Source organism: Rutilus rutilus (genome assembly GCF_951802725.1).
Source record: "Rutilus rutilus genome assembly, chromosome: 4".
Classification (NCBI taxonomy): Eukaryota; Metazoa; Chordata; class Actinopteri; order Cypriniformes; family Leuciscidae; genus Rutilus; species Rutilus rutilus.
The window spans coordinates 45,401,030-45,425,299 of record NC_140212.1 but is presented as its reverse complement, the minus strand read 5'-3'; the positions used below and the strand labels follow the sequence as shown (position 1 = coordinate 45,425,299).

At 41.4% G+C, this 24,270-nt stretch overlaps 1 protein-coding gene across 2 annotated transcripts in view; it reads left to right on the top strand.

Annotated features, from left to right (window-relative positions):
- Nucleotides 1-24,270, top strand: part of LOC311289543 (protein NLRC3-like) — a 74,590-nt gene that overhangs the window by 22,280 nt on the left and 28,040 nt on the right. For both annotated transcript variants that reach the window (XM_084407628.1, XM_084407629.1), the window contains one exon: nucleotides 23,556-23,729. In XM_084407628.1, the coding sequence (XP_084263754.1) occupies nucleotides 23,556-23,729 (174 nt within the window). The remainder of the gene's footprint in view (nucleotides 1-23,555; nucleotides 23,730-24,270) is intronic.

The window sequence follows — 24,270 nt, the reverse complement described above, 5'->3', positions numbered from 1 at the left end:
TAGCCTACAAAGCGGAGCTCGCTCGCGTGCTACCAGTAGCCCGGGGCTTGATATGAGGTCGCTCGCCAACAGGCAGTTCACATACCGCGTCTTTTTGCGTGCTCAAGTTTATTAAAATGTGGGCACGTGGCAAGCGCTATTGAAGCAGCGCGCAATTTTTTTCCACCCGCAGCCAGATGGACAACATCTTCCTTGTTGCTGTGGAGAGTGCGTTGTATGGTTGCTTAGCAACGACAGACGCCACAGGAAAATCAGACCAAATGTTATTAATAATATTAGATAAGTGGATGTGCATTGTAAATGTCAGTAATTAATCTTTTTTGACTCATTCTTTTTATAAAAAAAATATTTAAAGGCTGAAATGTGTGAGGTTTATCTTTTTATAAAACCATTTTTGTAAAAACTTTATTTGAACTTGTACATATTAGTAGATAACATGTTGCAAGACACTCCTTTAAAATCTGGCCATCATTTTTAATAGTATTTTGATGTTTATGTAAACAAAACTTGCATATTGATAATTTTATTTGTTATTTGCGGGGTTTCGACAAACTCGGTAAATTGATTTCATAATAATCGTGAAAATAAATGTTCATGCCATTTCATCTCTAGTTATGATCAACTAAAATCAGCTATAATTATGTGTTTTTAGAGTATATTATGCAAACTACAATTTTCTAAAATAATCTCTGAGCCTGTTCAATCTCTATTAGGCTATTAATATGCTGCTTCGTAATGTAAATAAATATGAGATGAAATATATTCTATTAGAGGGCAAGTTTGTTTTAGCCTATTTTCATTTTAGGCCTAAGGTTTTGGGCATTTGGCATGTTGTTGGGTGTGGAAGGTTACTAATGTGATTGCTTTGTCTGTAAATTAAATTAATGCTTTTTCAATTACTGAATTCACTGAAATAAAAATATTTTTTTCAGAATTCTTTTAATTTTTTTTTTTTGGTTATGCGCCGTGTAGGTCTTAAATTTCAATCTTTTTGGTCTTAAAATGTCTTAAAAAGGCCTTAAATTTGACTTACTGAAACCTGCAGGAACCCTGAAGACGCCGTGCGTGCAGGGATTAACAACCATAAACCTGGAGGCAAAGCCCAGGATTTACAGTGCACAATCACCAGAGGGACTCACAGAGAGTCCTAGAACAGGAGGAGGAACTCTCCGTCCCGATATATAGCAGCGTCCGCAGACGCAATATTATGACATCACTTAGACAAGGCAAACCTTGACTAATGTGGGAATATGGGTCTTACGTAATACTGCCCGTAAGATAGTTAGCAACGCACTGCGCTTGCATTCTCAGTGTTCAAGTCAGACTACTGATTCAGTTACACCGACAACAGCTTAGCCTGTAAGGCGGGAACCTCAAGGTTATAAAACCTGATAAATGTAGACGGCGAGGCCCAACCTGCCGCCATACATATATCCTGTAAGGATATCCCACTAGAGCAGGCCCACGACGAGGCAACGCCTCTCGTGGAGTGCGCTCTGACACCCAGTGGGCACTGAAGACCCCTGGAAGTGTAAGCTAACGCTATGGCGTCAACTATCCATCTGAATAGGCTTTGTTTCGAAACAGCCATTCCCTTGGAACGTCCACTGAACGAGACAAACAGTTGCTCAGTCTGTCTGAAGACAGCAGAGCGAGACACATAGGCTCTTAAAGCCCTGACAGGGCAAAGAGAGCTCAAATCTCCTTCCTCTTCTAACACCGGCAGGGCAGACAGGGATATAACCTGAGCCCGAAACGGTGTGTTGAGGGATTTTGGCACATAACCGTGCCTAGGTTTGAGTATGACTCTCGAGTCACTAGGCCCAAACTCCAAACACGACGGGCTCACAGAGAGCGCGTGCAGGTCACCTATGTGCTTCACTGAAGCAAGAGCCAGCAAGAACACTGTCTTAAATGACAGATGTCTGAGGCTAATCGTCTGGATGGGCTCGAAAGGGGAACCTTTCATGGCCTCCAGAACCGTAGAGAGGTCCCATACAGGGACCGATGGGGGTCTGGGAGGGTTCAGTCTCCTAGCTCCCCTGAGGAAGCGGATGACCAAATCATTCCTTCCTATCGACTGACCGAGCGTTGTTTCAGCGAACGCTGCGATAGCCGCCACATATACTTTGAGCGTGGAGGGGGCTCTGCCCTTATCCAACAGCTCTTGAAGGAAGGAGAGAACCTCCGTCACCTCATAGTCGAGGGGTGAACATCCCCGAGCTATACACCAGCTGGAGAATACCGACCACTTTGAGGCATAGAGCCGTCGAGTCGACGGTGCTCTAGCCTGAGTGATAGTATTTAGCACTCCTACTGAAAAATCAGCGGGTAACCGTTGAGAGCCCACACGTGTAGGGACCACAACTCCGGTTGAGGGTGCCAAATCGAGTAGGACAATTATGTAGGACACCACAGACATGTTGTTCGAACGGACTAAGACGTGATGGTCCTTGATATGGGGACGAAAACGCATCAGCGTGTTTTCCACTGCCAGCATTTCCAGACAGTTGATATGTCGGAGCTTTTCTCGTTCTGACCACAGGCCACATAACGGTCTGCCCTCGAGCAGCGCTCCCCATCCCGAGGTGGAGGCGTCCGTCGACACCACTCTCACTCTCGAGGAAGTCCCCAGGCTTGCACCTGATTGGTACCAGCCGTTCGCTGTCCAAGGTTCTAGAGCTGTAACACAGCTCTGGTTGACCTTGAGGCGCAGCCGACCGGAAGTCCACGCTCTGCACGGTACACGTGCTTTCAGCCAGAACTGCAAGGGGCGCATGCGGAGCAGGCCCAGCTGAAGAACTGGTGATGCTGAGGCCATGAGACCTAGCATCTTCTGAAACGCCTTGAGCGGGAAGGACGCGCCGTAGCAGAGAGATCTCGCTGCGCGCTGAATGCCGAGCGCGCGCCGTGACGACAGCCGCGCCGTCATAGACTGTGAGTCCAGAACTATACCCAAAAACGAAATCGTTTGACTGGGGTTCAGTGAACTCTTCGTCCAGTTGACTCTGAGACCAAGTTTCTCGAGGTGATCGAGTAACATGGTCCTGTGTTCCACGAGCTCTGATCGTGAGTGAGCCAGAATCAGCCAGTCGTCCAAATAGTTCAGCACTCGCATGCCTCTGAGTCTGAGAGGAGCGAGCGCTGCGTCCATGCACTTCGTAAATGTGCGAGGTGCCAGGGACAGGCCGAATGGCAGGACTGTATACTGGTATGTCTGGCCCTCGAAGGCGAATCTCAAGTATTGCCTGTGACGTGACGCTATCTGTATTTGAAAATACGCGTCCTTCAGATCTATTGACATGAACCAGTCTCCTCTGCGAATATGCGCGAGGATTTTCCTGGTCGTAAGCATTCTGAAACTGCGTTTCACTAATGCTTTGTTCAGCTGTCTCAGATCCAGTATGGGTCTGAAGCCCCCATCTTTCTTGGGCACCAGAAAGTATCTGCTGTACAGCCCCCGTTCGCTTTGAGCTTGAGATACAGGCTCTAGAGGCCCTTTGCTCATCAGTTTTAAAATTTCGGCTCGAAGTAGGTGTGCTACTTCCGAATTCACCGTAGTTTCGACACGCGCCGTAAAGCGGGGAGGGCGTCGATAAAACTGTAGCGAGTAGCCTCTCTTTATAATACCTAGCACCCCATCCCGAAACCCCTGGAAGCGCTGCCCATGCATCTGCATGAATGGCTAAGGGTTGGATACGAAGCACACTCTGTTGACTGGGCAACGAGAGCGCTTCGGTGTGCTGTAACATAGGCGTTATGTCTGTGACATTCGAGGCGGGGGGGGGGCGCTGATCACAGCGGGCAGAACGCTCGTCCTCGACCCCGCTACGGCGCTTAGCCGAGTGAGGGAGGGCTGAGCGAGTCCCGTGGGACTCGTATCGTCTGTGAGTAAGTGTGGGCTGGAAGTGCGCACATTTACTGCTTTTGGCGCGTTGTCTGTCTGAGCAGAACGAACGTGCACGGGTTTCGTTTTTACAGAAACCGCATGACGTGTGTGACATAGTGTATGTGGGCACTGAGGAGTGGGCACATTTACTATGTAGTGCGCGCGATCGACCTGAGTCGATTTTATGGGCGCGAGCCCTGTGTGAAGGGCTGTGCTTGTGTGTACGGATGGGCACTGAATAGTGGGCATCAGCACTACATTTATAGCACCATCGGCCGTGGCCGGGACACCAGAAAATACACTCTTTTCGGGATATATCTGGGTAGCCGTAAAAACGGCTTTTGTGTGCAGGCAAGCGGGCAACTGTACAGGCTTGCGCGTTGCATAGGACGCTGAGACAGTCGCAATTCCTGGGACTGAAACAGCGGCGCGCTTGGGTGGGAGCCCGGCCGCAGCGGGACTCGCACACCGTCGCTTTCCTAGGCGTGCTAGGATGTGTTCGGAGCTTCCGGTTTCACCACAATCCTCTGCCGTAGTCCACGCGGCGCGGGGCGACGGCTGGTAGAGCGAAAGCGGGGTCTCGAGCTGCGTTGCTGTCGTGATGACGCAGCAGGAGGAGTGGGCTGTGGCTGAGAGCTCCGCTGGGTCGGTTTAGCACGACTCGCTGCAGAACTGGAGCGCTTTGGCAGGAAGTGCTTAAAGGCTTGCAACGCTTTCTGGTCCTCGGCGAATCTCTCTATAAACTCGTTGACAGAGGATCCAAAGAGGCCAGCGGGATTCAGTGGGGCGTTCAGACTCGGCCATGTCTGAAAACGTCAGCCAGAGATGTCTCTCAGCCACAGTGGCGGAAGCCATAACTCGTCCCATAGCCTGAGCGGCAGACTTAGTAGCGCGAAGGGAGAGATCCGAAGCGCTCCTTAAATCCGCGAGGCAGATTGCATCAGGTCCCATCTCGTCCAGTTTACGGAGGAGATCACCCTGGAAAATCTGCAGCGTGGCCATGGTTTGTAGTGCAGACGCAGCCTGCCCAGCAGCGGAAAAGATTCGCGCGAGCAGCGATGACGTCATGCGGCAGGCTTTGGATGGCAACACTGGTTTCGTCCGCCGTCCAGCAGAGGGCGGGCAAAGGTGCGTCGCTATCGCCTTTTCCACCGGCGGAAGTGACTGGTAGCCTCTGTTTTTAGCATCATCCAGAGCGGAGAATGCTGGTGAAACAGACGAACGTGTTCGTGCTGAGAAGGGAGCGTTCCAAGCCTTTGCCACCTCTTCATGAAGCTCAGGAAGAAAGGGGGCGGGCTTAGACTCAGGAGAAGTACGCTCACCCGGAAGAAAGCTACCATCCAGCCGGGTCCGAGAGGGAGGTACTGGTGCAGACCAGCGTGAGCACTCGCATCAGCTCCTTCTCGATGTTAGCTCGTCTGTTAGGCTTACGAGCAGTAAGTGCGAGATCCTCGGAGCTTGTCCAATCACCGCTGCCCGAAGCTAACAGAGAGCACGTGTCCTCATCCCCCGACGCGGCTCTGAAATCGACTTCCTCTGATGAAGTGGCGGCAGACGGCGGGCGCTGAGCATCAGGAAGTGATTCAGGCGAGGCCGGTGAAGCAGGCGGGCGCACCGGCGAGCTCGGTCGGGTTGTAGAGGGTTCCGGGATCCGCTGAGAGCGGCGCTTTTTACGGCGCGGCAACGCGGCGGGGAGTGCAGGCTCGGAGAATACCGCCAGGCGAGTCCTCAGAGTCACCATAGGCATCAGCTCGCAGTGAGGGCAGCCGCCGTCAGCGAGCGCGAGCGCTGCATGGTCTTCACCCAGACAGGAGACACAGATCACATGACGGTCTCCCTCGCTGAGTGGGGCTCGGCACGAGCCGCAGGAGGGCATCTTTAAAAAGACGCAAGCTCTTTTACGAGTGTGTGTCGCAGGCGAACACACACACACACACACACACACACAAGAACAGTTGGAAAAGGATATGAGCGCCGGAAAGCGCAGCAGGTACGGCAGTGGAAGGCGGCGAAGGCCAGCAGCTTCAGATGGCTCGTCCCACTGAGGTGCTTACACTCAAACGACGCTTGCTTCTTATCGAGATCCAACGATGCGTGAGCTTCGCTGAAGAGATGAAAAATCAAGTGAGTCAGCCTTTTCGAGCTACCTTTATAGGGCTAGGCCACGCCGTGTCGGCGGGAAGTGGCCTCATTGGTCTGATGTTGCATCAGCCTGCGCTCGATAGGCTTATGCATTTGCCGTAGAGCAGCCAATGAGCAAGCGAGCTGTCTTGCCTGTGGCTGTATACTGCTGCAAATGCGTTTTACAAATATTATAAAATTAAGGATAATTTTTTGCTTCAATATTCGTGAAAAGAGACTTTTCCCGCAGCGTCTTAGCTAAGACGCAGTACGAGAGAACTCTCGTAAGAGAACTATAATTCTTGATATTAACAATTTATATCCTTGGAATGGCAATAGGCATATCGCAAGCCGTTTTGACTTTTAATCATTCGCAGGATATGCATTCTTGATATCAACAACTACATTTTCACTAGTTAAAATTATAGTTATTGATATCAGGAATTAGATTTCTACTAGTAACAATGGCAATTTTTGATTCTTACTAGTAAAAACCTTTATTTTTGATATCAAGAATTCAATTGTCACTAGTTGAAATGTCTATTCTTGATATCAACATTTGAATTGCTACTAGTAACAATGTTCATTTTTGATATAAATAATTCCATTTTCACTAGTGACAATGTTAATTTCTGATATTATGAATGTGATTGTTACTAGTAAGAAAGCCATTTTAGATATCTGAAATTATATTGATATCAGAAATACATTTTCAGATTTACTAGTAGCAATTCAATTGTTGATATCAAGAATAGTCATTTCAACTAGTGACAATTGAATTATTGATATCAACAACTGATTTTGAATGGCAGCCTATTTTTTTTCTTTCTTTTCACTTAATCTCAGAATCTCAGATATGTCAAGACAGAAGAAACTCACACTATTCATGTTTTCGTCATTTATCTTTTTGTTGTTGTTGTAACCAATGTCCACTAACTTACTCAGTGCTCAGTCAGGGGGTTCATGTGTTCATTCTACCAGTTGGAATGTCAAAGGTTTAAACAATGTAATCAAACACAGCAAGATGATGTCACATTTAGAACATTTAAATACTCATATTGTTTTGTTTTTTTGCAAGAGACCCACTTAAAGATCATGCCAGATTTTGTAAGAAATGGATTGGACAAGTTTATCATTCTAAATTTGTGCCAATTATTATCAATAAGTGTATTCTGTTTTCTCCTTCACAAACCTTAGTTGATTCCGGTGGTAGATATGTTATTGTTTCAGGCCTTCTTTATGGTTTAAACGTGACACTGGCTAATATATACGCACCAAACTTTTATTCAGAAAATATTATCTCTACTCTCTGGTCTAAACTCACACTATCTTATTATGGGAGGTGATTTTAATTGTTCTCTGAACCCTTCTCTAGACCGTTCATCCACTAAACCTGCCCAACCCTCTAAAACTGCAATTACACTTCATTTGTTTTAAACTACTTGTGGTCAAGCTGATGTATGGCGCTTTTCATATCCCACAGCACGACAATACTCATTTTTCTCTCATGTCCACCTTAATTACTCTCGCAATGATTACTTTTTCTTAGACAAGAAATTGTTGGGTCTGTTCATATGGCAGCATTCTTATATATGACCATGCTCCACTTTCACTTTCTCTTCAGTTTCAGGATAAGATGTTTGGTTCTCAAAGTTGGAGATTTAATTCTTTACTGCTCTCTGAGAAAGAATTTTGTGATTCATTAAAAACCCAATTAGATATCTCTTTGGAGATAAATACCACCCCTGAGACCTCATCTTCCACAATTTGGGAATCTTTGAAAGCATATGCTCGGGGTCAAGTCATTTCATATTCAGACTGTGTAAATAGACAACGAAGGATGAAGCTAGAAGAATTATCTCTTGAAATTCTTCGGCTCGATTCGGCTTATGCAGCTTCTCAAGATCCTGAAATTTACAAAAAGAGACTCAAATTTCAATCTGATTTTATCAACTCAATGTTATCAAAAAGTTATTGCTGAAGACTAAACATGCATTTTTTTGAGAATGGTGACAAGCCAAGTAAACTTCTTGCGCTTCAGCAAACTTTTATATTCCTCCCCAATATGTTCAGTATGTAATATTAGCGTTGACGCCATCCTTCTTATGATTTAACAAGCACATCACGATTTTTATGGGAAATGTTTCAGGTTTCGGCTGACCTAATCTATGCAGCCTAACATTGAATTATAGAAGTCTATAATTTGTTATGTGTATTCTAGGCCAAAGATATCTGTTTTTAGTCTAGATTAGACTGGCTGCCTGCCTCCAACCCTTCGTCAGTCTTGTATTTCTTTGATTTTGACAAATGCTTTTTGCATTGGTTATTGGGAACCCTTGGCAATTGCCATTCGTAGTGAGCAGGCCATACAGGGAATTAGGAGACAAGACATGACACGAGACAAGCAGGAAACAATCCATTCATAAACTGTGCCAGTACACCCCCCCTCCTCCCCTCCTCCCCTCCTAGGAACGCCTCCTTGCGTCCCCCCAGACTCCCTTACCTGTCGATTGTAATCATTGATAAGAGAGTGATCCAGGATGTCTCTAGCAGGCACCCAACTTCTCTCCTCCGGACCGTAACCTTCCCAGTCCACCAAGTACTGAAATCCACGTCCCCTCCATCTTGAGTCCAGAATACGATTAACCGAATATGTGGGTTCCCCATCTAAGAGTCGCGGCAGGGGGGGGGACCGGGGCAGGCGGATTAATATGAGAATGAAACACGGGCTTAATCTTTGATACATGGAAGGCGGGATGAATTCTCCTGTACGCAGGAGGAAGGATGAGGTCAGCAGCGTCAAGACAAGCGTGACCTTGGCTCGTTCACTGTAGAAGGTCCTAGGTTGGAGAGAAAAATGCATGGAGCATCGTGTTAGAAAAGCTCTGCAAAAACTGGGTTCACCGGAATATGACTCTGGAACTGGTAGGCGGGGTTCCGACTGGGAGGGGCTCTCTGGTGGTGTGGGGAGAACGGCCGGCGTGGGCGGCGCAGCGGGAACTCGCAGGAGTTGGAATTGCTGGGTCAGCTCGGACACCTGCGCCACCAAAGCCTGTACAGCGCGACCCGTGTCATTGAGGTTCTTCCCTGAGAATCCATTCGACGGACGCTGCGGTTGAGAAATTCCTCCAATCATGTAGATGGGTTACTCGCTGCTTCCATCGATGGGTCAGATCATTCTGTCATGATGAAAGAGAGGAAGCAAATGCAAGTAAACTCTTTATTGAGATTGTTAACAGTGAATATGAAGCTCCGGCTGATGGCAGGTGGTGCAGGGACTTCGATGGTCAGTACAGGACAGAAGAGACGGTGAGTAGAGTGCGCTGGTGAGTGACGGAGAGAAATCCACATGATGAAGTAATACACAGGGAAACACTGAACAGGAACAATGAAGCACGAGACTGGAGAACACCGAACAGGAACGGAAACAGACATGCAGCACGGAGGACCTCATACAACGATCTGACAAAGGAGATGAGAAATAGGTGAGTATTTAAAGATGAGAGGATTAACTGCAACTGGCGCCGTGAGTGAGATCAGCTGTGCTCTGATAGATGATGATTGCCGGTCACGCCCACTCACACACACCCACACACATGTAACAACATAAACACGAGACAAGCAGGAAACAATGCATTCATAAACCGTGACAATCTGATCTTTTTTTTTATCAAAGGACCAGCCAGAATACGTAGAGAAATATTTCAGAAACCAAAGCTTGAGGGTGGGCTTACCCTTCCTTATTTCTTATTTTACTACTGGGCAGCAACTATACACTCTACATTGTTCTGGTTTCAGAGTCATTTCGGGCTCAGTGACTGGGTCCGGCTTGGGTCAGTATTGAAGAGGGTTCCAGCTCCCCAGTCTCGCCTGTCCCACTATTGTGTGGTCCTCTTACTGCCATCTCGCACTGTCCTTAAGCCAATTCTATTGTCTAACAATCGTTATGGATTTGGTCTCAATTCCGAACCCATTTTTACCTTTAGCGCTTCCCAGTGTCTTCACCTATAAACCGTAACCCTTTATTCCCCCCTGACTTAACCCTCTGGGGTCTGAAGTCCTTGAGATGTTCTGACATGCCCTGACATTTGTGCTTTTTCAGTTGCTTATAAATATATTAATGGCAAAAGTGTAATTACACTCTATTTAGCACAAACAGGGCTACCATAATATGTGAGCAACATGTTTGTATTTTTGAGAGAATAATGTTTATGCATGGTTATTGAAAAAAAAACTAAAGTTTCTGAAATAAGGCCAGAAGACTTTGGCCACGTCCACACGAAGCCGGTGCGTTCCCTATCCGATCATTTTTTTTCCTCGTTCTAAAAAAAAATTCCGTAAACACGGCGTCGTCTCAAGAAATATCTGCGTACACACGAAACCACTGAAACTGACTGAAAACGGTGTAGTATATATGCCAGACCAGTATGGGGCGCTGTAATTCTGCCACAGATAATCACTATACACGGAGAAGAAGACTTTGAGCATGCGCATAACCTTGCGCGCTGTATACGAACCAAGAAGAAGAAGACGAAGATGGCGAACGCAACAACTTCAAGAGCAAGAGCAAGAGTGGAGTCTTTCGTATGGACTGACGACGAAGTCGAACTACTACTTAGAGTCACACTCGACTACAAGTCCACTAAGCTCCAAAAAAAATTTGACTGGGAGTCGTGTCACTCTAAATATTGTGATATAACGGACGCGTTTCAGGCACAGTATCCGAGGGAGCTAACCGAGAAGGATTTCCCTCACGATGCTAGCATGGTCTCAAAAGCCCAAGTCACCGCAAAGTTGAAAAATATACGCAGCAAATACAGGCATGTGGTTGACACAGGGCGTCGAAGTGGTCAAGGACGGGTAGTACTCATATTTTATGAGCTTTGTGAGGAGATCTGTGGTGGGTCGCCTGCTACATGCTCCATCGACACCGGCATCGAGACAGGTGACCTGGAAGAGTCGTCTACATCGACATCGACAGTGGAGCTGCCTTCCGATTCTCCAAACTCCACTGAATCCCTCGACTGTCTTCCATCTGCGGTTGTAAAGCAGCGCCGGGATTTGCTCCAGGTAAAATTTGCTCCAGGTTTATGATTTCAAGCTTAGCGAGTTGAACTTAAAGGAATAGTTCACCTCAAAGTTGAAAATTGTGTCATCATTTACTCACCCTCATGTTGTTTCAAACCTGTATGAATTTCTTTCTTCTGCTGAACACAAAGAAAGTTATTTTGAAGAATGTCGGTAACCAGACAGTTATGGAAGTCATTGGGTACCAACATCAACAACTGTCTGGTTACCGACATTCTTCAAAATAACTTTCTTTGTGTTCAGCAGAAAAAAGAAATTCATACAGGTTTGAAACAACATGAGGGTGAGTAAATGATGACACAATTTTCAACTTTGAGGTGAACTATTCCTTTAATTTTAGTTCAATTTAATGCATTTGTTTAAATGTAGCTAAAATCAATTGTGTGGAACCACTTACCATAACATTTAGTAAATTCAATGAATTATTTATTTTTTCAGTGTAGTTAGGATAGATGCATGTTCTTTGTGTAGGTGCCCACTAAGCAAAATAATGTCTGAAAGACGTCTTTTCAATGTCTTCGTTACAAAAAAAGTAAAAAGTAAAAGTAAAAAGAAAGGGGACCAAGAGCCCAACTAAAGCAAACACTGATCACCACAATGGTTACACTTCAAATTAAACAAATATCAACATCTAAACCTCTGTTAATTCTCACTGAGATCATCTGACAGCAATAGTCAAAGTAATTATGTCTAAATGAGACCATAAATGATGTTGAAATGTGTCCACAGTGGCCACATTTGAACTAGTTTTTAACCTTGTACGAAGGTTCGATGAACTTCTATATCGGACGTGCAGAACACGTCAAAAAAAGACGTCATAAAAACTTTCATTCTGGCTCCTCAGTGGACGTCATTTCAACGTCCGAATTTTGTAATAAAGACATTGAAAAGACGTCTTTCGGACATCATTTTGCTTAGTGGGTGTGTTGGTTTAGTGCATTAATCACATAGCTTTTCTGAATTTTCTTATTTTGCGTAGTAATAATGCAAAATTTCTCTGCTATATTTAAGGCAAAGTTGAACAGCCATAGAGGAGACAGGCTGAAGAGGAAGATTCCCACCGATCCAGCAGATGAGGACCTTAAAATAAAGAGGATGATGTTGGAGTTGATGGAAGACTCTTCTAGACGCAACTCCGACAACATGCTGCAGATAAATACAAACATTGCTAACATTACCAGCACCATTCAGGAGGGTTTTTCCTTTATGAGGGAATTGTTATTCCAACGGCAATTTACACCCCCCCACAGCAGCAGTGGTCAATTCCAAGGGCACCCACCATCATTCATGAACACAAAACCACACCCTACTACACCAGCCTTCCTGCACACACCTCGGCCCGATGAACCAGCAAACCAACCTCGACAGTACCGTCCTGAATGTTACACACCTACACCACGTCACCCCACATCAGCAAACATCATTTTCGTACAGACGTGCACTGCTGCAAGATGACACAGAGTGACTGCCCTGTTGCACTATATAATTCTTGATTTTATATTGTTTGCACTGCACTTCAGTTCTGTGCACGGTTGCACTTTATACAGTTTGACCTGTTTTGTGTAATTAACACAAAACAGTTGTAGTTGACATGTTGTATATAGTTATTGTGTTTTGTGCACTGTTGCACTTTATACCTGTTCAATATTACCTGTATTTTCAAATGGTTCTTTGACCTAAATATTTATTTTCCAATAAAAAAAAGTTCTGGAATTGTTGCAGTCATTTATTTTCACTAGACATATTCAACACAACACTTTCAAAATAATCATTAGTACATTTTCAAAAAGGTAAATGCTTAAAAAAAAAAACTGAACAAAATAGAAAAAAAAACTTGATGGCCAGCATTTTTAAGGGTCAAGGTACTTTGTGAGTACTCTCCTCACTCTCTTTCCCTCTCCTTCATTACAGTCTGTGAGGTAGTTGTTGCATTGTGTAGGAGGCTGTAAGTCTTTATTACCTTGCATCGTTCCCAACACAGTGTGTTCAGCCACAGTCTCCTTACAGTTTTCACAAAAATTGTGGAGAACAAAGCAGGCGTAAATGACAAAGGGCAGGTCCTGCAAGTTGATGTCCATAGGCCTTTTCAGTGCAGCAAATCTGGCTTTGAGACGACCAAAAGCACACTCAATGACCATCCGTGCCCTACACAAACTTAGCCCAAAGTACTGTTCTTGAGGTGTAGAGCCACCGTTTGCATATTCCTTCATCAAGTAAGGCAGCAGAGGGTAGGCTGGGTCACCAAGAAGATAAATTGGTATGTCCTCCTCGTTGTCCACAATCTGTTTTTTCAGAGGAGGGATCTGGCCAGTCTTAAAGTACAGGTTGAGCTTTGAATTAGCAAAAACCTGTGCATCGTGTACACTCCTGGGCCACTTTATCACAACATCCATAAATCTGTACTTATAATCACAGACCGCCTGTACATTGAGAGAATGTTTGCCTTTCCTGCTGATGTAGTCCATCGAGTTGGCAGACGGCTGCTTGATTTCTATGTGTGTGCCGTCGACCGCTCCCAAACACTGTGGCATGCCATGAGCACGATGGAAACGCAAAACCAGATCCTCGGCCTCGGACTCCGTAAAAGGCGACTTGATGTACTTTGGACCCAGGTAGACAGCGATCGCTTTGCACGTTTGCCTGACAACAACAGACACAGCCTGTCGCGACACGCCGAAGGCGTTAGCAGTCTTCCTTAGCCGTCCCTCGTCGCTCAAATAATACAGAGTTAACGCAACCCTTTTGAGTGTAGTAATTGGTGCCCTCATGTTTGTTGTTTGCCCTTCAATATACGGACTGAGTTCCTCGCTCAGGGCGACGAGAGATGCTTTGGACATGCGGAAATTCTCCTTCCATTCATCTTCCACAACAACGCCATTGACAAAGTTGTCCCACCAACTGCTAGTTCTACCTGGTCTTATCCAAAATTTTCTCCTGGTTGCTCTCCTGGTTGTCTTCCGCGGTGGATCTAAGAGCATGTGACGTATGGTGTTGTCCATTATCGCTTGTTGCTCACCACAATTGGATAGAAGCAATAGATTTTGCTGTAATTAAGCTAGTAGGCTTAGTAGCTTCTGCAGCACGAGCACAATCATGTAGTCCGCCATTATTGTTGTTGCTGTTACGTGTGACGCAGCCGACACGTGATGTGATGACATCATTGTTTCACAAAATATACAGATTGGCTGTACACACGAAACCGCAAGGGTGTCGTTTTCAGATTTATCCACTTTAGGACCCGGTTTAAAAAAATAGCGGTTTCAGTCTACCAAAACGCCGGATCCGTGTGGACGAAACGCCAATACGATAAAAAATGTATACGTATACAGCGAAACGCGTCTGTGGACGGGCCCTTATACTAAATGTGTCCACAAGACTTTTGAATAATGGGTGTTGTCGCTTAGGTTTTTTCTTCAAAATGATCTGAAAATCATCCTGCCTAATCATTCACATAAAACAATACATTGATTTAAACTTTGTAAGACACGTTTTGTTTGGAAAGGCAATATGCGTGTGGGCGTGATTCACACCTGAGAAGACAGTGACCCACATAATGAGCTGCATAATGAGCCGCATAATGAGCCTTTCATTCAGGTGTATCACTGAGAGTACCACAAGTAAAGAATGTGAGGACTTATTTTGTATGCATGCAAATTGCATAATATCCATGGTAAACATTTCTAGTAACTATGCAGTTAATTCTCATACTGGATTTTCAGAATGTTTTGGAATATATCCTCTCCCCAAATGTGACACTAATAAAAAAACTATAATAAATAATTTAATGAGAAGGTTTTTATTGACCTATTAAGATGTTGCTTACATCTACCTTGCAAATATATGTTTTGCTAGTTTATTAAACAGTTTTCACATATAAATCAACAACAATTACAATTTTAACAATATTTCAAGTGTAATCTTTCTTTTTAAAAAGTGTACATCGATTTTATCATATGTATTTCAAAGTTAAGGATTCATTAGTTTGAATATTGGAACAAACACTATAATAACAATTTAGTTGATAATTCAATATACCTACTTTATTTTTAACAAAACATCACATAAGGAGCAGTTTAATCACGCACATCCCAGTCAAGTACGGGTGCTGGATCTCATATATAATGCAAGTAACAAAGTGAAGATCCGCACACCGAAGAGCTCCCATTTACATCATTTATTATAAATGTAAATGATGAATAAATTATGTAAATGGGAGCTCTTCTGTGTGCGGATCTTTACTTTGTAACAAAACATCACATACTATATATCTAACTAGGGCTGAACGATTTTGGAAAATAATCGAATTGTGATTTAGTTCTACCAATATTGCGATTGCGATTTAATATGCGATTACTTTTTAAGCTCTTTATCTTTTCTATTATTCAACAAAAACCAGCAATAAATCATTGTAAAATAGGGAAGGGAATCTTTAGGCACCTCATGAGCCGATCTATTTTTTTTCTTTAATTGATCTTATTAATAAAACTTAAAATATTTAATTACATAATTATAAGTAGGCCTACTTATAATAATTACACATTAAAAAAACTAAATTAATACAATTACATGGTAATAATTTGAACAAATATAGCTTCAAAACAAATAACAAAGAGGGGAAAAAAATATTACAAGCAATAAACAAAGGGTGCTCTCAGTATTTAAGAGTAGGCTGTCTGAACGTTTTCATCTCTTTTGAAATTATAAGATGTGGTTTGTCCTGTCTGTTTAATAACTTAAAGGTCCCATGACATGCTACTTTTTGTAGGCTTTAATATAGTCCTTAGTGGTCCTTAGTACTGTATCTGAAATCTCTTTCCAAAAATTCAGCCTCGGTGCAGAATTATAGCCACTACAAGCCAGTCCCAGAATGAGCTTCCTTCAGACAGGCCGTTTCGGTGTCTGTAGCTTTAAATACTAATGAGTAGAAGAAAGGCGGCGCAAGGTGGAGGGTGGGTGTGGCCTTGACCATCTTGCGCAACGGTACCATGCATGTTTGTTTACGTTGGATATATTGCAATGGCACGAAGACACGCAGTCGTTCAAGCATTTCAGTTTGACCCAGAATCTGATCCAGATGGAGAAGTTGCAACTCAGCGGCTCCAGCAGGACGTTTCCGAATGGTTAGTTTAAAATATTATGTCTGGATACGGTACTTTATTCGGATGGTTTACAGTTATTATCATGTAGCTAACGCGAACCTACTGTTGCCTTTTCATGAGAGATCTGTAACGTCTGTAATTTATCTTATTACAATTACATCAAGCTCTGCGATCTTGAAATGCGGATATCGCGCGCGCCATATAACCAACAGGAAAACGGTTATCCAAATAACAAAGAAATGTACAACACTCGCGTTACAGTGTGTGTAACTTGATGCTGTCTACCTTTACATTAGCGCGAGTAACTGCATATCTGCATAGCTAATGTGACAGCCACATTCTACGTGTAACAAGCTAGGTAACCATAAACAGTAAAGCAACACACAATATATAATTTGTTGACTTACTTGTCCGACGTTCAGCAAGCCCAGCTCTGTATTGACCATTCGATGTTCATTTGTACATCCAATTATTGAGCAATTATTATGCTTCGCTCGCTCAAAAGCCATGATATCTCTCGTGGACAAACTAAAATCGCGTGCGCGCGTTCTACTTCCTAGCTCATTTTCTCATGGGCGAGAAATATTCTCTGGGCGGGCAAAGCAGAGGAAGGGGAGGTAACATTTCTCCTTATAACGTCATAAGGAGGAGATTCAAGATCAGCCCGGTTGAGCTTCCATTTTCTCAAAGGCAGAGAAAAATAGCAAAAGCTCGATTTACACAGATTAAAATTTCTAGAAACTTTGGGACCATATACAGGCTAGGGGAACTCATATTAATGTTACAAAACCTCAGAAAGTGGAAATTTCATGTCATGGGACCTTTAAGATATACAGTAACTGACTGTGTTTTGCATCATAAAAGCATTTTGAGATGCAAGTACATTTAACCACGTAGACGGAGTCGCTCACAGCCACATGCTCAAGCACTCTTCGCAAAGCGCGCGTGAGTATTTGAAAGCAGCTTCTGTCGGTAATTTTCATATTTTTAATATATAAGCCAACTGCATTCCAAGACATATGATGCCTTCGTAGAACATTTGTAAGTAAAATACCGGCGGGCGAGACCGTCGTAACATCGTAACAAAAATAACATCAAGCAAACCGCACGTATCTCATATCTTGTGCAATGAAGTCCGCGAATGTCCTTGTAATTCGCTTAAACTTTTCCGAACTTTATTAAAGATTATTTCTCGTAAAGTTCGAGTGGTGTCGTGTGTGTGACAGAGGAATTAGAAGCAAGCAGAATACGGTTGTTTATAAAGCACACGTGTCATCACATATCTGTGTTTAAAACTAAGCTCAGACATAAATCTGAAATTATCTCAATCGATACAGAATCGTTGGAGAGAATCTATAACACAATATCACATAAATTAAACATAAACTGTTATTTCCTGTAGCGTGCTGTAATGGTCATCATCTGGAGTGCCCTTGAGAGCCACCTGAGGGCACTCTACATCAGACTATCATTATTCACTCACAACTACATTTCCCATAATTCACTGCCTGGACTCATCATCCCTGATTATCACATTCACCTGTGTCTCATTATATTGTTTAGTTCACCCCATATAAGCCTGGTTCACCTCATCATTCCCTGCAAAGTCTTGTATGTTATCCCACTGCATTTCCTTTGTTATCAAGGTTCTTGATCTCTGCCCGTGTCCTGGTTTTCCTGTTTCTGCCTCACCCTCTGGATTTGTCTGTTTGTTGGATTGCCTGCCTGTGTATGACCTTTGCCTGGATTTTGACTACAATTCTGTATAACCCTTTAAAAAAAACTGCATTTGGATCCTCAACCTTCGTGTCTCGGAGCAGTTTATAACACGTGCCAAGTTGATGCTTTATCTGCAGTACAGACTGGTTTACTCTCGCGTGTCACGTGACCAGACTGTAATCGCAGCTTTGCGGTTAAAAAATCGCATTTCATCATATTGCGATATTATCGCAAATGCAATTAATCGTTCAGCCCTATATTTAACATATGAGCAGAAATATTTGCATATAAATGTTAATTTGCAGTTTAATACATTGCTTATACAAAGACATTTTATTTCAACATATTTCAGTCGATTTTTACTCATCTCAGTATAGCAATATAGTTTGGTAAAAGCAAAACTAGTAGATGTGTTCATGTAAAAATAACATGTTTACCAGAGGTGGGTAGAGTATCCAAAAACTGTACTCAAGTAAAAGTACAAGTACTTATAGAAATATTTACTCAAAGTAAAAGTAATAATCTTAATAGTTACTTGAGTAAGATTAAAAAAGTATCCAATGAAAAAACTACTCAAGTAGCTAGTTACTAGTTACTTTGGATCATATGTATATATGTGTATGTATATATATATATATATATATATATATATATATATGAAGACTTCATGATGCAAAAGCCTCTGAGTGCCATCTGAAATTTTCTTCTAAAACAAGCATTTTTATCAAGCTTGTTTATTTAAGTTCAGTAATTTCACTTTAACCCTCTGGGGTCTGAGGTGTTTTTGGGGTCCTTGAGATGTTCTGACATGCCCTGACATTTGTGCTTTTTTCAGTTTCTTATAAACATATGAATGGCAAAGGTGTATTTACACTCTATTTAGCACAAACAGGGCTACCATAATATGTGATCAACATGTATGTACATGTTTGTATTTTTGAGAGAATAATGTTTATGCATGGTTATTGAAAAAACTAAAAATGAAAGTTTCTGAAATAAGGCCACAAAACACATACTAAACATACTCTCTAATGTGTCTTAGAGTTTTTTCTTCAAAATGATGTGAAAATCATCCTGCCTGATCATTCACATAAAACAATACATTGATTTAAATTTTGCAAGACACTTTCTGTTTGGAAAGGCAATATGCGAGTGGGCGTCAACGATCCAACACCATCATGAATATTGAGTGGTTCGCACCTGAGGAGACAATGGGGCCCGCATACTTAATGAGCCATTCACAAATTGTGCTTGCAAATTTTATCCAAGGTAAACATTTCTAGAAATTGTGCAGTTAATTCTCATACTGTATTTTCAGAAAGTTTTGGAATATATTCTCTACCCAAATGTGTCACTAATAAAACACAATAAAAATTATTTAAAGAGAAGGTTTATATTGATCTTTTAAGATTTTGTTTACATCTATCCTTGTATATATTTTTGCTATGTTATTAAAAAGGTTATACAATTACAACAATTAAAATTGTAACAATATTTCCAGTGTAATCTTTCTTTGTAAAAACTAAAGTATACATTTTATTATACGTATTTCAAAGTTAAGGATTCATTAGTTTGAATATAGCCTATATTGGAACAAACTAAAATAACATCTTAGTTGATTATTTTTGACAAAACATATATATATATATATATACTGTATATATATATATATATATATATATATATATATATATATATATATATATATGTATGTATGTATGTATGTATGTATATATATATATATATATATATATATACATACATACATACACACATATATATATATATATATATATATATATATATATATATATATATATATATATATATATAAGATTATAAGCTTATTTGCAACATTATAAGATTATAATATATATAAGCAACATTATAAGCTAATTTGATGTGGCAGTATTTTACAGTAAAAACTTTATAATCTATCCAATTTTTGTAGTCGATTTTTACTCATCTCATTATAGCAATAGAGTTTGGTGAAAGCTGTTCATTCATTCACACACAGAAACGCGATTCATATTAAAACAGTATTTGTGCCAGCTGTAGTAGCTTCACAACAGTGCGCATCTGTGCGTTCATTCATTCATGATACACTGAAACGTGATTCATATTTAAACAGTATTTGTGCCAGCTGTTGTAGCTACACAACAGCGCGCATCTGTGCGTTCATTCATTCATGATACACTGCAACGCGATTCATATTTAAACAGTATTTGTGCCAGCTGTAGTAGCTACACAACAGCGCGCATCTGTGCGTTCATTCATTCATACACTGAAACGCGATTCATATTTAAACAGTCTTTTTGCCTGTACAGACACTTGCGATTAGAACAAAGCAAATATATAACTGACCTATTCCTCAGCCGGATCTGTTGCTCCTCGAAACGAAACTTCCAGCACTTCTGAGGTAAATTTTCCAGGATTATTATCAAGATAGTAGCCTATTATTCCTCACAGCATCGTAAAGTCCATGTGTCTGAAAGTGAACTCGCGGTGTGTGTGTTATCCAGCTGATGTGGGCGTTTCACGGGTTTGCGAGGATCGCCTCAGATAATTTGCGTTTGAATAGCGCGCGCTCTCCGTGGGCTATTCAATCTCATATCAAAACATAATGAGCTGAGATGAGAACGACTGACATCTCTCTCTTTTCATACAGATTACATAAACTTAGAATATTTTCTTAGAATATAGTTTTTTTAGAATAATTACTTAATTTAAAAGAAGAGAATTCAAGCTTCATGCCTGTGTGCCTGTATTCCTGTTTGACTGAGTATTCACTGAGTTATGGTTCATTTTCGGACGCGTTTCAGAATTGACTTCACTGACAGAGAGAAAGCAGAACTCGCATCATGTTTATTTTTCTTTATTTGGCGAAAAGCACAACACTTTGTTTTTATTGTGAGTATACACAAAAATAATACAGACTTAACAGGATCGATTGATGTATGACACAAGTATGTAAAATCAAAATCAACAGATCATTTTTAATCTCTTTTGCACTGATATGAACAAAAACGAACCTATCGCGCCGGCGCGATTGCCGACCTCAGGGGGTTAATGACAATTAATAGGAACTTTTCATTGCCATTTAAGTGAAATAACTGAACATAAACATACAAGCTTGATAAAAATGCTCTTTTAAAAGAAAATTTCAGATGGTACTTAGAGGCTTTTGCATCTGAAGTCGTCATATATATAAAATTATATTATTTAGATTTTTTAATTTATTTGAATAACTATTATTATCATAAGTAGATTGGCTATCTTTGCAACAAAAACAGAAGAGACAAGCATTATTTCTGCCATCTGTAGCCCGAAAATCATTGTCTGTCCTTTGGTTTGTATAATAGTAACTTATACAACTACATTTGGATTATTAGACAATGTCGAAATAAAGTGAATCTGCAGAATGTTGCATTCAAAGGTATGCAATTGACACAGAGAAGAAAGAGTTAAAACTCTTCACATGTGCTCGCGCTCATGACTGCTACTGAACATCTGAACATAAAAAAAAAAAAAAAAAAGTACATCGACGGATCTTCTTCTGTCTGTTCTCCAAAATATAATCAACTGTATATTTCTGCAAGCATGTTTAAACTGGTTAACTGTGTCTACGGCAGGCAAAGGCAGTCAAGTTCGCACGCCACTGCGCAACAATACACACAAAATTACCGCGGGAAGGCGGGTGTTCATAAACTGTGAACAATGGTAGCTTATGTAATGTATAAATGAATGTATATGTCCAAAAAACGGGTAATGTCATACTTCCTAGTAGTGCTATCGTGCCGTAATAATCTGTTTGGTTGTAAAATGTATTACCTGAGTGAAATGAAATCGAATGTATCGTCCTGTGGAATCATTCATTCACAGACTGCTTACGAAGATGATCAGCTAATAAAGATCTTCATCACTGGCAAAAATATAATGCATTTGAAGATTTGTTCTCACTTGACTGTACTGTAGGTCCACGGCCACTTCATCTAACGCTCTTGATGTTCTTAAATCTTCCTGTTACGACTCCGAGTCGAGTGTGAATTGAAATCGCTTCAGACGATTCAGTCCGTGCAGGAACTGAACAGATCAAACTGATTCGCGAACCGATTTAGACAAATCTGCCAACTTGTTTGATGAAGTCTTTGAACAGACTCGACTCAAAAGAGTTATTCATTTGTGAATTGAGCATCGCTCAAACCCAGAAAAAAGATAAATCGCGCTTGGAATAAACTACGCATTTAACAACACATATTGCATTAAAATAAAGTAACGAGAGGAACGTCGCCCAACGTAACAAAGTAAAAGTACAGTTTTTTCATTAGAAATGTACTCGAGTTAAAGTAAAAGTACCCACATTCAAATCTACTCTTAAAAGTAAAATTTTTCCAAAAAAATACTGAAGTAAATGTAACAAAGTAAATGTACTTCGTTACTACCCACCTCTGATGTTTACTAATGTAAGTGCATATCGCGATTAGAACAAAGCACTTAAGAATGAAAAACGTACTATTCACAGTCCCCTGAATAGCTGGATCCGTTGTTCCTCGATGTTAAACTAAATTATTCCTAAGGATTATTCCACCCAGCGAAGCAAGACGACATAAAGTGCAGTCTTATTTAAACTCGCAGTGTGTTTTATCCAGCTGATGTGGGCGTTCACAGGTTTGTATGGATTGCCTCAAATCATTTGTGTTTGAATAGCGCGCGCTCTCCGTGGGCGGGGTCACATTAAAACTTAATTAGCTGAGATGAGAACGGCTGACATCTCTCACTTTTCATACAGATTACATAAACTGAGAAAATTTGTTTTTTTATATAAATTACTTCATTTAAAAGAAGATAATTCAAGCTTCATGCCTGTGTGTCTGTATGCCTGTTTGACCGAGTATTCGCTGAGTTATAGTTCATTTTCGGACGCGTTTCAGAATGGACTACACTGACAGAGAGAAGGCAGAACTCGCATCATGCTTATTTTTCTTTATTTGGCAAAAAGCACAATACTTTGTTTTTATTGTGAGTATACACAAAAATAAAAGACATTTAACAGGATCGGAAGTGTTACACTTGTATGTAAGGTCAAAATCAACAGAGTATTTTGAGTCTCTTTTGCACTGATAAGAAAAAAAGCGAGGAGATCACGCCAGGGTGATTGCCGACCCCAGGGGGTTAATGACAAAGCATTTAATATTTTGCAGAGAGCAGGAATTTCGGCTGTCAATGATATTTACATTGATAATGTTTTTTCCAGCTTTTTACAATTGGAACAAAAATTATCTCTCACTTGTGCAGAATTTTTTTTTATATTTTCAGCTCAGAACTTTTGTTAAATTCATTTCCTGACTTTCTGCATCTTTCACCAAAATCTTCACTAGATCAGATTCTTGAAGTAGCCTTAGATAAAAGGAGTACATTGTCTACGATATACAGGCTGATTTCCTCCATCTCCACTTCCTCTATCTCTTTTATTAGACAATCGTGGGAGTCGGATCTATGCCTCCTATGCTATGCCTTCAAAACAATGTAATAAAAAAAAAAGTAATTTATTCTTCGATTCTTTTGGGAAATGCAGACAAGAACAGTGTGTGATAGTAACGTCTGATTGCCAAACTAACTGTTGCTGTATGCCTTTGTAGATTGTCTGGCTGTATGGTGACAGAGAAAGGCTGTGGTTATGTGTCTTCAGCTCTGAGTTCAAACCCCTCACACCTGAGAGAGCTGGATCTGAGCTACAATCACCCAGGAGATTCAGGAGTCAAGCTGCTCACTGATAAACTGGAGGATCCAAACTACAGACTGGATAAACTCAAGTATGTAGAGCATGAAGAGTTGATTAAACAACTCCAAAAACAGCATTTCAATCTTCACTTATTACTCGCATTACTACATTTACAAACATTCTTATTGAGAATTTACAGAGGTTTAGCTCTAGTTATGCTACGGGCTGTTGAATGCTTCATTCTGATTGGCTGACGAACATTATAAGGTGTGCAATTTACAAAAAAAACATTTACAAAAAATATAACAAAAAAACATTTCCATGATTTTCCTACAAAAATAAATTATTCACTTTATTATTCACGTATAAAATACGATGGTAAAGCAATCAGGGCCAGGAGATTTGCCATTCTGAAGTGAATGAATTGCCTCTTGTACTTCTGTGATAGACACAGACCTGTCCAAATCATTTGTGGAGCCATCATTAACGCAGGGGAATATTAGTTGATCAAAATGTTTGGGCCATTCCAACATTTTTAGTTACATTCTGAGGAATAATGATTAGAATAGTATTTTGAAATGAATTTCCTCCGGGTCGGAACTTTCACCGTTATAAGATTTAATTTTAGGGAC